Source organism: Siphateles boraxobius, unplaced genomic scaffold, assembly GCF_051911475.1.
Source record: "Siphateles boraxobius isolate OS27281-9 unplaced genomic scaffold, OSU_SipBor_1 268, whole genome shotgun sequence".
NCBI classification, from domain to species: Eukaryota; Metazoa; Chordata; class Actinopteri; order Cypriniformes; family Leuciscidae; genus Siphateles; species Siphateles boraxobius.
Genome location: NW_027508885.1, coordinates 32,844 through 49,032, shown reverse-complemented (window position 1 = coordinate 49,032; position 16,189 = coordinate 32,844). Strand labels below are relative to the sequence as shown.

Sequence of the window (16,189 nt, the reverse complement as noted above, 5' to 3'; positions counted from 1 at the left end):
GATAGAAGAGGCCCTGCTATCATGTTGTGTGAACTCGAAGTCACTGATTATTTTGCAGAGCGGTTGGTTGTATTATTCAGCAGAAGGACTGGCTGGGGTTGAAAGCGCTTCCACTTGTACCACCCGTGTAATATAATGACTAAACCCAACAGTGCCCTCTTGAATTATTAAAGCTTGTTATATAACTAAAGACTTCCTTGTTATGACCAATGATGTGATTATTACCTGTGCTGGTGAATGTGCCAGTCGTGCAGTCTTTCTCTGAACAGCTGTTGAGAGTGCTAATAAATACTTAATTAATAATAAATCTGAATTAATTTCATTTAATTGATTTCATTTGGCCCAGCAGACTTTACTTGTCTTGTTCATAATATGAGCAGCTGTGCATTAATTATTGCCATCATGACAAGATCTGGTCATGTTGACTTTATTTCACGCTCTTTTGACTTTATTTTATTGTATGCATGTATTCGAATATAATTATGTACTTTGTTTGTCAAACAATGCATACATTTGTGTTCAGACTATTAAAGTTAAGTTGCAATTTCTGGACAAATCGAATGTTAATATGATATTGGTATACCTTATACCTTATATCTCCTGCTAAACTGTGTTTTGCTTACTTTGCAATTATCCACATTTTATAAATCAATTAATAATAAATAAGTGGTTGCTCTTATTTTAGACCTTGTGCTGGATTTATTGTGCACCTGATTTGCATTTGTTTAAATAGGTATATAGAAGCAACTGACATATAAAGTGAAATATCCAACCATAACAAATTATCCACATAAAAAATAACATTATACATTTAGAGTGAAATACTCTTTTTTTGTCCCCCCTGCAGTACCTTCATCAACCCCTAGAGTTCCTCAGACCAGGATTTAGACTCGGCAGCCACTCCCCAAAATAAGCCAAACAAATCAGTTTTATGACCCACAAATCAATGTGATACTTTATTCATAAACCTAAGATCATAGATATCGTATAAATACTTTAATATAATCTACATCCTTCAGTTATTTCAATAACAATAATAATAATAACAACAAATAGAAATACAATATTTATAAAAAAGCAACATGATTATATTAAATGGGCTGTACAAAAATAAATAACGTTAGGATATTCTGTACAAAAAGACATACCTCATTACAAAAACACCTTCTCAGAAGGCAGGAGAGGTTTACTTATGAAGTAGTAGTAGGAGAGAAGTCCCTCACCATATCTCCACAGACACAATCACACAGAACTAACTCACACACCCATTAAAAAACACACACAAACACACTCTCCCCTCAGGTGTAGAACCTATGCTCTTTGGTCACCCTCCCCCTTCAAAAATATGATCCCTCTTGATCGGGTATGGCTTTGCAAAATGCTGAAAATATCAACCTAGGAAGCTAAACGTAAGGCTAATGTGCATTGTTAAACTTAGTTATGAGGAAATGCATAATACCTGTTGTGGTGTTTGATTAGCAGCATGTGACCTAGCTGAGGTGAGATAAGGTGTTGATTTTGGCAAGAAAAATGCATTTGTTAAATATGTGCTTTGAGCCAGAGTGTGCAACCTTTAAATGGAGAACCACTAGAGGGCGTTTTATTTAAAACACCACTACTAATGACCTCCTCTGTCTCAGTACTGCTCTTGACCCTGGTTAAAGACAATACATGCTCTCTTGTGACAAATTAAACCTATCTGTCCAGTCCAGCTCAGACAGACGGTACAAATGCATAGCTGTTTTATGCACCCTTTCATTAATCATCCATCATACACACCCATGCACACTCAAAATCTAACATGCTTGACATCAGCATCCAAAGCAGCAGAGGTGTTCGTATTCTCATCCTCCATCACAGCTGTCAAGACACCGCTTTGTACCCAGTGTTGGATGGGTGGGATTTGAAACACTGGAAGAAGTTTGGTTGCAGTCTCAGACCCTTTGAATCCAAAGACCTGGGTTTGTCAGCACCAACTTGCAAGGTTGTAATAAGTTCAGTTTCAACAGGGAGTCACGTTGCACAAATCCAGGAGAGGTCGTGGCCGATCTTTTGCGTTGCAGCTCTCGTTAGGCAAAGTGCGATTACCATGTCCGATGCAACGCAATTGACGCTTGCGAAAGCCTCTTCCGCATGCTTTTGAACAATTGGACCACTCCCCGAGGAGCCAGGATGGGCAATCCTGAAGAACACAGGGTTGTGACGGCGCAGGGCGCAGCTCTTCAGGACAATCTTTTGACTGACGACCGTAAGCATTAATGCAAAGAACGTCCCGCTTCTGGATCCCAACACCGCAAGTCTGCGAACAAGGTCCCCACTCATGTAGGACCCATTCGGCATCGCCTGCTACGCTAATGGCGTTAATGGACGCCCGGTTTGACCCACTTGGACGTGGAGCGAAGTAGCTGTACTTTACGCGAGGTCTTGGGGAGTCACCGACTGACAACACCTGGATAGTAAGAGCCTCAGGTAAGGGAGCGAAGCTTCGGAGGCGCTCTAGTGTGGCAGAGGAACCGCTATATCGCAGAAGCGCACCTTTAAAAGAGATGTCAGTCTCTAAAGTCATCAGCTTATAGTCGCCGTTCAGTAGGTATGTGCCATCTTGTCGACGAACTGCTAGGTAGCTATTGTCCTGGCGGCGGCCTCCGAGAGAGCGCTGCTTAACGTCTAGGTGCGTGGCGCCAGCTGGAATCGTCACTATATCTTGGTAGCCCGGTCTAAAGTGCAGAAACGAGCAAAGGTTAGTATAAACGGAAATCTGAGGAGGTGTGTTGGAAAACTTAAATTCTGGTAACAGGTTGTGGGCTTACTTGGAACGTTCCATCGATCCAGAAACTTTCTTGCAAGTAGATCCGTCTCCTCCACAGATGCCGCACTTGTCGAAACGTTTGTTGGAGCCGATGACCCGATCACAACCAGCCTTCACACACTGGCCTTGGACACAGACTGAGGTGGAATCTGGGGTGCATGGCGTTCCATCGGCAACCTGAGGGGATTGGAGTACGGATAGTTAATTACTGAATAAAAATTACTGTGTGAGAAAAAATTCAAGTTTACAGAGTGTCAGTACTACATTAAACTACCATATATAATGTTGAATATAATGTATAATAATGCAATGGGGGAATATTTGTGGTCCTGATAATGCCAAATGTCTTATGTCACCAGTAAAAGTGGCCTACATTATTTTAAATATATCTAGTCAGTGAAAGAGAACAGGCATATTCGTCTAAAATAATTCTGTATTTTCAGCTTCAGAATCATGAATATTTTTGTCTCTATTGTCCTGTTGTCCTGTGCATTGGGTTTCCAAGCCTATTCATTTAAACCCACCATGTAAAACCAAATTTAGCATTTTAATCAACAGTACTTTTTTTGTTAATCATATATCTTGGAGTATCGTAATAATATCGTATCATGAGTTCAGCATTGTGATATGTATCGAAACAGGACATGTGGGTATCGTTACACCCATATATTGGAGGAAACCTCAGATTACACACTGGCCTTGCATCCACCAAACCATTATTAGATCAACTCTTGATCAGGGTAACAGAGACACTCACCTTTGGCTTCAGAATGAAGAAGTATCCGGTTCCCTTTGCTCGGCACACCAACTTGCAGCGGTCCTTGGGAGAGACTCCCGCATACTTCGGCACCCACTCGACACCGTCTCCTGAGCCGAATGACATCTGAGAGGAGATGTCGTTGTGGGCCAAACACTGTTCCTCACGGAAGGTCAAACCTGCGCAAACAAATACAGTTGAGTATAAAGCAGCTTGCATATGGTTGCAATGGTTTCAGGTACAGTGACAAGACCATCCCTTACCATTGCTATCAGGGCAGGTCCCGGTGTTGCAGGAGCGGTACTGAATCCTCTTGCCCTCACAGTATTTCCCTCCATTTTTGGGTTGGGGATTGTCACAGTCCCTAAAAGAGTATTGCACACCTCCTCCACAGGTTCGTGAGCAATCTCCCCAAGATCCCCAGGTTCCCCATCCGCCATTGACTGGAGTCTAAAAAGCAACAAGTCATTGTCAGTAACAAATCAGAATTACACTATTTTTACCACAAATGGTGCTCAGCTCACCTGATATCTGGCAGCTTCAGCCTTGCTCAAACATCTTCCTGCCATACAGTAGCTGTCAGACCCGCAAGACGTCCCATCGGCCCACGGAAAGTTCTTGGTCTGGCAGACCAGGAGTCCATTTGAAGTCGTGACGGTGCACCAAAGTGCGGCGCAAGTGGTGCTCAGGTCAGGACAGTGCTGGGACTCCTCTCCGAATGTGAGACGGCACTGTCTGTTGGCATCGTAAACTGAACCTGGTAGAGTCTGGGGCAACTGCTGAGGCTTCTGGGGCTTGTCCAGTAAACACTGACCATGCCCATTGTCCAGGAATGATGTGACCATCACGGCACTGCAAGGAGACCAGGGCTGAAGCTGGTCCAGATTTGACAAGGTTGAGGCCATCATGTGGGCGCTCCACTGGTCGCCATTAATACTGGCACATTGTTTGGCATCATCATGGGGCATGTTAAACACATGACCTACAGGAGAAGCACAATCATTGACTTGTTCTACACCTGCATGGTTTCTATTTTCATATAAGGGGCTTTCGCACCAGCTAGCCACCAGGGTGGTTCTCCGATAACTAATGGTTCCCTTGGGAACATTTTCCTGGTTGCACTCGTACCGCGAGTAGAAACTATGAAGTGACACAAGCCACACTTGTTGTTGTGACTTTTATTTTGTCGCCTTGGCAGACCTTTATTTTGACGGCACTGAGAACGCCAGAGCCTGAGCTCACAGTGCTTGCGTTCTCCGTTTCCATTAGTTTACGATCTGTCTAACAGTCCTGTCTAATCCATTATTAGATAGAACTGTTATTCATAGAAAGTAGACAGTATATGAAAATGTATTAGCATATGCCGTGTGGTTGATATCCACTGTCGCTACTAGCTGAGCAGAAATATATGATCATGTTTGGCTTGGTCCCTTCAAAGTTATGTGGGATTTTCTCCTTAGCATAAAGTTTTCCATGTTCGTAGAGTTAGTTTCTGGAGTAAATATATATAGGCTATAATCTGTGTGTTTACACAGCTTTTTTAAAAATGGCGGGTGCTGGTGTTTTATGTGCGTTCGGACAATCAGTGTAGAGTAACGTCACTGGTAGTTCCTAAAGCGCTGGTTTAGACTCGACTAAATTAGTTCCTCCAAAATGAGTTCCTAGAATTAAAATAGTTCCTAGTTCCTTGCACCAAAATCCGGGAACTTCCGCCAATAGTTTTAGGAACTATGAAAAGGTTCCTCTGGTGCGAAAGCCTCTATTAGAAACATAGGGATGCACCTACCAAGCTCATGTGCTACGGTGAAGGATGCCTGCAGGCCGTCATCTTCAACAATGGAGCAACTCCGATCAGGATCACACACGGTTCCCACATCCGCCATCCCCAGAGTGTCACAAGAATGAGCTCCACAAAGATCCTGCACAATACACAAATATGAGCCATGGCACATAATGCACTCAGAGGAAACCAGGTGTGGTATATTAAGAGAGATTTACCTGTCTGGTGAACAGCACTGCTGTGTCGTAGTGCTCTGGGTCCCGGTCGCTTGATGGGTTGTGCTGCTTTTGCCACTGGCAGAAGTTTCTAAGGGTAAGCGCAGCATTGGAGGACACCTGGGGACCGTGCTCTTCATCATACACAACAAGTAGCTTCACAACTGCCAGAGTGATTGAGTTATGAATGGTAGGGTGTCGATACAGGCGAGACGCCACCGCCATGATGGTCAGCAGATAAGGTTTGAGCCCAGCTCCATGAAACTCTGCCATTGACTGGTCAGCCACAATCATGATCTCCAAATAACGAGGAGTGGACACAAAGCGACGGGATCTGTGGTGTGCTGGAGGATAGAAAGACGGGATGTTATAAATCAGAATCAGTAGAGCACTATTTCGTCTTTTTTTTTTAAACATGAAATTACTTTTCCCATGTTGATGATCAAAAGCTTGGTATTTTCTGTGCAACGATTAATTGCATCCAAAATAAAAGTTTGTGTTTACATAATATATGTGTGTGTACTGTGTATAATTAGTTTGTATAAACATACACACATGCATGTATATATTTAAGAATAATGTGTTATTTATACATCAAATATTTATATTTATATATAATGTAAATTATATATAAATATATATACAGTATACCCATGCATACATTTCTTAAATATATACATGCATTTGTGTGTGTTTATATATACAAAATAATTATACACAGTAGACACACATATTATGTAAACACAAACTTTTATTTTGGATGCGATTCATTGTTGCACAGCCTTAGTTTGATCACAATTTCCTACTTCCTATTGCTAGTTGGTCTCAGGTGATATTAAGGGGAGGGACATTCTCATTCCAGAGTGCATTTTATTGGACGTACGCCTGTGAGTGCAAGATGATGTCATCAATAGTTTCCGTCTGTTTAACTGAAATGGAAAGACTGTGTATACACGCTAAATATACTTTTAGGAGTACACTCTTAACAATAAAGATTACAAAATTGTTTTTTGTTGTTGCAGTGATGCCATTGAAGAACCATTTTTGGCTCCTCAAAGTACCTTCTTTCTTTGTATAAAGAACATTTTAATAATCTAAAGGACTGTTTTTCACCATTAAAGAAACTTTTGTGCAGTGGAAATGTTCCATTACTTTACTGTTAAATGTTTCCTTAAGGAAATATCAATGCCAAAAAAGAGTGTGCATACGTGCCTCAACGCTAATAAACATGCAAATAGTTAAGTGAGATGTGATGGTGTCTAATAACCTAATATTGAGAGAGAGAGAGAGAGAGAGAGAGAGAGAGAGAGAGAGAGAGAGAGAGAGAGAGAGAGAGAGAGAGAGAGAGAGAGAGTACTTAAAAAGATGGAAAGCTATTGGGAGTTAATGCTGAGCTTGCTTGCTTCTTTATTTGACTAAGCTTCTGCTCCGCCCTGCTAATAACTTCTCCAAAACTTGCGCACTTTCACGAGAAACGTTGGCGGAAACACAAGTCCTCCGGTGCGGATCTGCGCAACATGCGGTACCAGGAGGAGAACTTCCACGTCTCTCCAACCCAATCCCATTCTCTCCCAGTCCCACCTCCCCCAACCCACGTCCCCTTCCCTCCTCCTGCGTATGTGGAGAGATGTCTGCCCTCTCCAAGTTAACCCTCGACTCGCTTTTGGAGAAGGCTCCTCTGAAGTGCGCTTTAGCAAAACGTGTATTCTTTAAGACTTGCATCTGTGCAAATTGCAATAGACTTTTACGCGATTTGGCGCGTAATGCGTTAAGACAGACACAGGACTTTTAAACCTGCTTAATTCGCTCCTCACGCGCCAGCACGCGCCGAATGACGTGGAGTCACCGAGTTTATTCGGGTTACCGGAGGCGTGCATGAAATATTACCGGAAAATCATCTAAGTCTCTCAATAATAATACATATACAAGATAGATAAAAAAAAAGTTTTATTCTGCAATATTTACCTTTAGACTCAGATGGCTCTGTATCGGATTTAGTTGCAAATGGTTTCTCGGAGACCCGTTCCTCCTCCTCGTTCACCCCACACTTAGACCCGTTCTCCTCAGCCAGCAACCCCCGTCTTCTCTTGCGGATGATATGGATGTCTCCATCTGAAGCCTGTCCGCTGGTGTTTGCGGGTTGAATGAAGTATTCTTCGCCCCCGACATAGAAACCGCCTCGCAGTCCATTGCACAGATTGATCGCCGCAACGGAAAGTTCTTCTTCGTTCACGGACCCCGAGAAGAAGCACCGCGCCTGTCCCGCGCTGTCAAACTCCTCGGACTCCGGTTTCCCCACCATCTGGAACACAAACCCAGGCGCTAAAAAGGTCTGATCCGGTTCCAGCACCAACACCATCCGATTTCCAAAGACGTCCAAGCGATAGATGCGTTTCTCGGATTCCTTTTCCCGTGCTTCTGCTGAATGGGTCGGTTCCGTGCCGTGCGAGTCGAGCCGAACCGGCACCACCGTGCTCTCCTCCCAAGCGCTCTGCGCCGCGTTTACGCACAGGGCTGCAACCAAACCCAGTATGACGCGCAAAAAAGACATTATATTCCTGTTGGTTGAAAGACAAATAAAACGATGCACCCGATGGAAATCCTTACAAAGTTTTAGTTCTTTTGAGAATTTGACTCCCGAATCACCAGAAAACTGCAATAGATACCAATCCAGAGCTTAAAATGGAAATAAATAAAATAATCGCAGTCTCTAGCAGCAGTTGAAAATAAGACGAGTCTTAAAACCATCAAAAGTGGAGAATTTCCCTCACGGTTTCAGCTCTTTCTCTCCTTCTGTCTGAGAAGCGAGAAGAGTCTCTCTATATATGCTCCTGTGCAGGACCACCCCTTTCCTGAAGCCCCTTTGATCCACTGAACCCGAATCTAGTGCGTAACAGAGTGCTGGAGCTCAGCCACAATCATCAATCATCACAGGACAACACTTCAATTCTGTCTCTTTTATTACTCATTCGAACTCTTTATCTGTCTATATGCCTCGTGTTTTCTGCATTTACACGATTTAAAGTCCATTCATATTATGAGAGTATTAAAGTGCACTGATAGGACCGTTTTGTCTCTAGGATTGAAGACAAAAAAATGTTCTAAGTACATAATCATGAAAATTCTGAATGTTTTCTGAACGTTCTAAACTTCCAGGTTTTTAAATGTTTAAATTCGAACGTTACATTCTAAAGTATCACTCTGCAAACAGTTAGGCTACTTTTGAATGTTCTCTGAACGTTCTAAAACAAATAGTAACTTTCAAAATGTTAAATGTAACATTTCAATGTAACTTTTGAAACGTACAGCAAGAGAAAAAGTTCCATGACAACATTATTAAAGACCAGATAACTTTGAACGAACGTTACTGGAAGAACGTTTGTTCATAACTTTGAGAGAACTCCTGATAAACGCCGGGCCGCGGTGCTGTTAAGGTGGACCGGCTCCTCTCCTCCTGAAACGCTTCTTGTGGAACTCCATCCGAAATTAATTATGTGCGGATTATGGCTCCCGCTTCACAGTGTCGGAGGAAATAGTTTGTGTCTCGCGGGTTTAATTGTGCAAATTTAATTTAAGCGGTCGTTGACCTTCTGAAAGGAAGTACATGCCGTCCGAGAACAAACCCAAAGTGTTCTGAATGAAAGAACCACAATGGATATAAGATATGGACTTACTGAAAATGAAGATTCCCTGTCATTATATAATAAAACGGTACATGTCATTGTTCTGAAGCATATGCTTCAGACATTATGCTTACATTAAACATTTATGCAGAGTATATGACTTTGACATATATAGGCAACAATACGTTCATTTATGCATGCATATGCAATTTATTATGAACTAATAAATAGTTTTCAGTCATTCCTCAAGTCCAGAGAGTTGAAAGTCCACCTTAAATGCTTCTAGTGTCATTTGTAAGTTCAGTATAAATCCTGCAGATGGCAGAAGAACACAACAATGCACTCGCTCTCGCTGCAACCGTGAGAGTCATAATATGGAAACAGACTTTTTGAAATACATTTTTAAATAGTGGGCCTATGTAGGTCTCTTAATTCATATCAGATCATAAAATTGCATTTATGATAATTGTACAGGTATAAAAAAATAGTTTCAGAAGAAAGTATAACATTACACACTGTATAGGTCAAACACCAACCTTTACAATAATTTTTTTTATTAATTTGGAAAATGTTTTAATTAAAACACGATATATAACTATAAGAATGTAAATGGTGCGGTTTTCTGTTAATGTTCAGTTTTCTGTGTTTAATGTATTTACAGTAATGTTATGTCAAGCAGACAGCAGGTGGCGCTCCAGCATCATTTATGATCAGCAGCAAAAACTACTGTAGAATTACAGTGCAAGTGTTTTTTTATTTTTATTGAACAATATGTAATGTACAAACAGCATGACAACAAAAATACATAATCACACTATGACAGTAGGATCAGGTGCAACAAGTAATGCAAAAGTGAATTACAGAAAAGAAGGAAAAAATTAAATAATAATAAATAGATAAAATAGAAAAAGGGGGGGCTAGGGTTTACTTTTAATGTCATATTCTTCTATTGCAGTGCAAGTGTTTCAGCGCTACAAAGGCAGTGACGACTATGAAAGTATTTATTTTCTTGAGCTTTGTTTTTGTTAAACTGTCGTCACTGTTTTTGTGATTCAGCTCAAACTTAAATGGTTTAAATGAGTGATATGTTAACTTTAAGCTAGTATGATTAGCATGTATCAAGCTCAATTGTTTAGCTAGCACATGAGGTTTTATCATGTCTGACAGGAACGGGGACAGTTGCAACTGTGATTATATAAATGATAATATAAAATATAGTTTAAAAAAGTATAAGCATAAGCTAAATAAAAGTTAATTGCCTCACAAATTGTTCCATTCTTCCTATGTCACTAAAAGCCTACTGTATTTTATATCAATTTGAATATTTGACATCTGCATATAAGGCCTACTCATCTAGACAAATCTATAATTGTCATCTAATCAAAGCTGACGAATAAATAACACTGTAATATTATTATAACTTACATTTTTGATAATAATAATTTTGCTAACACTGACATATATTGTAATATATTGTATTTGTAACATGTTGCAACTGTCCCCGGGCCCCGGGCAACATCTGACTCCTTACACTCAAATGCAAGTTGTGAAAAATGTAGATTCTGTAATTATCTTTAAATGGTTTAGACTATTAGCATACAGATGTAAGTTTATTGTATAAACAATTGGTTTGTTTAATCCAAACCGTCTCTGAGTAATAGAGCCAAATGCAAAAAGTGTTGCAACTGTCTCCCCCTAGTTGTGAGTTCACGCTCGTGCACAATTATGCGGATTTTAAAATAAATGCTGTTGTTACTGACCTTATATTACTGGCGACGTGTGTGTGTGTGTGTATGTGTGTGTGTGTAATAAATACTCAGGAGTGACACCTGTTGCTTAGAGGCGCACTATGCAGGATTTACGTTTCTTTCAAACAGCGCCCCCTAGAGTCACTGTAGAGTACTTGTATTTAAAGTTACTGTCGTAACAACTCACGCAGAGCGTCTCTGCACTTTATAATAATAAAGTACCCTACCGCGTTTGATGGCTTAAATAACGTTTTTACATGATTGCAGCTAAATTACATAAATAGCCTAGATCTACTGTATAATTTAATTTGTGTTTTTTGAGTGAAAACATTACAAAATGCCAGATGACATCAATAAAGTTACATTTACGTCACAATTATTTCGTAACAATGTCCGTTATGATGTCGTTAGACATGAATATTGCAATTCATCATATTAGTTTGCAAATTGCGCTCATTTACACTATTTAAAACGTGTAGGCTAATTTATGTCCTGATAATTATGTGAGATATTGAGAACTGTTCTCATGATAATCGCAGGAATCAACTTTAACAGTGAAAGCCTGAGCGAGTGACTCTTGTGCGGTTCCGACTAGAGGTCTGCGCGGGACACAATTTTCAGACCCGCTCCCGCCCGCTCCCGCAGTGTTCAGTCCCGCTCCTGCCCGCTCCCGCAGTGTTCAGTCCCGCTCCCGCCCGCTCCCGCAGTGTTCAGGCCCGCTCCCGCCCGCTCCCACAGTGTTCAGGCCCGCTCCCGCCCGCTCCCGCAGTGTTCAGTCCCGCTCCCGCCCGCTCCCGCAGTGTTCAGGCCCGCTCCCGCCCGCTCCCACAGTGTTCAGGCCCGCTCCCGCAGTGTTCAGTCCCGCTCCCGCCCGCTCCCGCAGTGTTCAGTCCCGCTCCCGCCCGCTCCCGCAGTGTTCAGGCCCGCTCCCGCCCGCTCCCGCAGTGTTCAGTCCCGCTCCCGCCCGCTCCCGCAGTGTTCAGTCCCGCTCCCGCCCGCTCCCGCAGTGTTCAGGCCCGCTCCCGCCCGCTCCCACAGTGTTCAGGCCCGCTCCCGCCCGCTCCCGCAGTGTTCAGTCCCGCTCCCGCCCGCTCCCGCAGTGTTCAGGCCCGCTCCCGCCCGCTCCCACAGTGTTCAGGCCCGCTCCCGCCCGCTCCCGCAGTGTTCAGGCCCGCTCCCGCCCGCTCCCGCAGTGTTCAGTCCCGCTCCCGCCCGCTCCCGCAGTGTTCAGTCCCGCTCCCGCCCGCTCCCACAGTGTTCAGGCCCGCTCCCGCCCGCTCCCGCAGTGTTCAGGCCCGCTCCCGCCCGCTCCCACAGTGTTCAGTCCCGCTCCCGCCCGCTCCCGCAGTGTTCAGGCCCGCTCCCGCCCGCTCCCACAGTGTTCAGGCCCGCTCCCGCCCGCTCCCACAGTGTTCAGGCCCGCTCCCGCCCGCTCCCACAGTGTTCAGTCCCGCTCCCGCCCGCTCCCGCAGTGTTCAGGCCCGCTCCCGCCCGCTCCCACAGTGTTCAGTCCCGCTCCCGCCCGCTCCCGCAGTGTTCAGGCCCGCTCCCGCCCGCTCCCGCAGTGTTCAGGCCCGCTCCCGCCCGCTCCCGCAGTGTTCAGGCCCGCTCCCGCCCGCTCCCGCAGTGTTCAGGCCCGCTCCCGCCCGCTCCCACAGTGTTCAGGCCCGCTCCCGCCCGCTCCCGCAGTGTTCAGTCCCGCTCCCGCCCGCTCCCGCAGTGTTCAGGCCCGCTCCCGCCCGCTCCCATAGTGTTCAGGCCCGCTCCCGCCCGCTCCCGCAGTGTTCAGGCCCGCTCCCGCAAAGATTTGTCATTTTTAGTACCGCTCCCGCCCGCATCTGTGATATAATGTCCCGCTCCCGCCCGCACTTTCTGTCTGACGAAAGGTCTTGGGGAAAAAAATGCGTGCACACAAAATTCCTTACCAATACTTGGTAACATATTTATTGGTCCCATATTACGAACAGCATAATATTCACAACAGTACTTTATCTGAAGCACTAGAGGCGCTCTGTTCCTCGTCCATGCTGTCTATTTTGAACTTGAACTAGCTTTCGAATTCGAACTCGGAGCAGCGGGAAAGGAATTGTCTCTAAACAAGTGTGCGTGAGATTAGGCCCCGCCCTACCCGACAACATTCACAAGTTTAGGCTGCTTAAAACGTTTTTATTGCTGCCAATCAGAATCTCCCTCACAACTACAAATTATGTACGCTACTTTAATCATTTATATATTTTACTTTATACTCATATTTAATTTGCGGGAGTGCAGCGTATCATCCCTCCCGCCCGCACCCGCAAGTGCACCTCATCATCCCGCCCGCTCCCGCAATGACCTTTAAAAATTTGTCCCGCGCCGCACTGTTTTGCGTCGGGACCCGCGGGTCCCGCGGGACTCCCGCGGGAGTGCAGACCTCTAGTTCCGACCGCGTTGTCTTTGCTTTTTCCATCGTCGAGTATCACGTCTGAAATGCGCGTAAGTGTCTTCGTGCTTCATGTTGTTGTTGATGTGTGTGACGTCGTTGCTGTAAAGCATTTCGTGATTCTCGCGAGATTTGTCAGGGGCGCTCCTCTCAAACTTGCATTGCTGGTTTTCCCAGCGGCGTCCCCCCCAAGCTTTACTACCAGGATGATTCGCCCTAACATGAGTTTGTTTACCACCGAAATGACTTTGAAGCTGTTATATTAAGGTGCAATTCTTGCATAATGTGCCTTTAACTACAGTGGGAACGTGTGTAACTGAAGCGGATGTGATGTCAGAGGAAGTGTTATTGTTCCTTCATAGCTCAGGAGACTTAATGGAGTTCTTCTCAGTTTCATGACACGTTTCTCCAGAAATTCATAAGGAGAAATAAAAACAGCGAAACGAGTCAATCTTCATGCAGATTTAAATGAACGTAGAGCAGCTCAGATAATTTGATGAGAAATGTTGAGATCTGAGAGTTGATATTGCGATCTCTGAGGTTTTATTGCAGACTTCAGTGCAGTTTGTTTGGAAAACAGTGATTACGCAGTTTCATCCAGTTGTAGTGACGAGTAAAATAACTCGATTATAGTAACTAGTATGTTTGTGGAGTAATTCGCACTCATTTGGACAGTTTATTATTTATTATCAAGTATTATCAAGTATCAAGATTTATTATTTAGTGAGCCTTTACTAGATTTCTTGACTGTTGTGAGAAATCAAATCTCCTTTTAAATGCCTTCAAAACTAAGGAGATGATTTTTGATTTTAGAGTGAGAGAGCAGAATATAACCCATCATACATTAATTTTTGGGCAACAAATTTAATTAGTAACAAATTATAAATACCTTGATATAGTTTTGGATCATAATCTCAAATTAGACTGATTATGTTAGTAAGAATACACAACAGAGGTTGTATTTATTAAAGAAATGATTATCTTTTAATGTCCATAGCAGAATGCTTATGATGTTTTATGGAGCTTTTATTGAAAGCGTTTCTGTTGATAATGATAATGCTTCAGAGGCTCAAAAGAAATCACTAAGAGAACTAATAACAATGACAAGCAAACTTTGGCAATTAAGTTAACAAGTATAGAGAGTATAAAGAGAGAGTGCAGAATAAAGCTAACATTATTATGAATGATACAAGGCATCCTTTATCTTATGCTTTTGAATTATTGCCATCTGGACGATGTATGAAAAACCGGTCCAAACTATCTTTTATCCCCCAAGAAATGAGATTTTTACATTCTTCTTCTAGTCTTAATTAATGTTCAGCTGGTGTGGTTATCCTAAATTAGATTTATTTGCTTTAAAGGTGCAAAGTGTAATATTTCTGAGGATCTATTGATAGAAATACAATATAAGATCCATAACTATGTTTTCAGTGGTGTATAAAGACCTTGCATAATGAACCGTTATGTGATTATTTGCTTAGAATGATCATTTATATCTTCTATATATATAGTTTCTGTCTACACACATCGCGGGTTCCCGATCATTGAAATGCGCCGACATGTTTCTACGGTGGCCCTAAACGGAAAAACGCGTTTCGTTACTATGTTCCTCCTCGTGCAAGGAAGCAAGCTTAGTTCAGCGAATAAAACACTGACACAATGATGAACAAGTAACAATAATATTCGCAATAACATATAGTTTTACTGAATAATTAAGTAAACATAATTTCTTAATGTATCCTTGTAAAGAAACCTCATTGCTGAACTGCTACTCTCTGCTGTCTCAGACGATGACATATTTTCCTGTCGGCCACCGTAACTTCTGTTGGTTGCAATTCGTAACCTCACCACTAGATGCCGCTAAAATCACACACTGCACCTTTAAATTATTGTTTGTATATGCCAACTGTGATTTCTTAAATGTCGGTTTTATCAATAAAAACTGATCTATGTTGTTTTTGTAAGTCAAGTCAAGTCACCTTCATTTATACAGCGCTTACAATATGGACTGTTTCAAAGCAGCTTTACAGTAATAATAGGAAATGAAAGTAACAAAGACTGTTTTGACTTTACAGCAGCTCTAGAATAAAGTTATTGTCCAGATTTGTATGCTTATTGAGCTGTAATCTCTGATTTAAAGCTGCCTTTTGGTGTTTAATGTATTGTTTGGTGTCATAATCGTCACACTGTTTAAATTTCACATAAATAGCCAATAATACATTTTAGTACAGAGATGTGTGTGAAGATATTCTCAAAATAAGTGTCGATAAGTACCAGGTTAACAACATAGGGCCGGAGTGTGTTAAATGAACTGCGAAAATAATAATTTATTTCCTGGGAAATAACAGAAACGTTTAATAGCTTTTATCTATGCAGAAATTACACCTATAAACCCGGTCCAAAAAAATATTGGACTGGAGTTAAAAGTACGGTGACAACTTGCCCCGTCCTCGTGATCTTGATCAAATCGGAATTAAAATCAGTTCTTGCAGTCTTCTCTAGTTTAAAGTTGCTCTCAAAGCAAGACTGCTCATTTAAGATTTAAGATGAAAAATACTCACTGAAGCGTTGTGTTAAGGTTAGTGTTATGTTTAATAAAGGGTGAGAAATATCACTCTCCGCTCTCGTTTACTTTAACGAACTGAGATGCCCATTTATTGGTTTCATTTAAGAAGTTAGATATGTTAAAGGGACAGTTCTGTCATCATTTAATCGCCCTCAAAAGAGTAATGTTGGTAACCAAACAGTTTCTGGTCCCCACTGAAAAGAAAAAATACAACGGAAGTCAATGGGGTCAATATAAAAGAAATTAGTATATCGAAAGAAAAGGCAAAA

At 42.5% G+C, this 16,189-nt stretch overlaps 1 protein-coding gene across 1 annotated transcript; it reads right to left on the bottom strand.

Annotated features, from left to right (window-relative positions):
* Positions 1–927: 927 nt before the first annotated feature.
* LOC143752360 (A disintegrin and metalloproteinase with thrombospondin motifs 1-like) lies at positions 928–8,415 on the bottom strand. The gene is made up of 8 exons (XM_077245517.1): positions 7,527–8,415; positions 5,565–5,905; positions 5,353–5,485; positions 4,091–4,548; positions 3,830–4,016; positions 3,567–3,745; positions 2,811–2,986; positions 928–2,717 (listed from the first exon to the last, which is right to left on the bottom strand). The coding sequence occupies exons 1-8, from the start codon at positions 8,110–8,112 to the stop codon at positions 2,003–2,005; spliced, it is 2,775 nt and encodes a 924-aa protein (XP_077101632.1). The 5' UTR covers positions 8,113–8,415; the 3' UTR covers positions 928–2,002.
* Positions 8,416–16,189: the final 7,774 nt, after the last annotated feature.

Bases quoted from the DNA above. Each gene is read 5' to 3' on its own strand.
- LOC143752360 (XM_077245517.1), bottom strand. From the start codon at position 8,112: ATGTCTTTTTTGCGCGTCATACTGGGTTTGGTTGCAGCCCTGTGCGTA. The intron at 5,906-7,526 runs GTAAATATTGCA...TCTATCCTCCAG, and splicing joins AGAGCCATCTGAGTCTAAAG to CACACCACAGATCCCGTCGC. The intron at 4,017-4,090 runs GTGAGCTGAGCA...GTTGCTTTTTAG, and splicing joins CTGAAGCTGCCAGATATCAG to ACTCCAGTCAATGGCGGATG.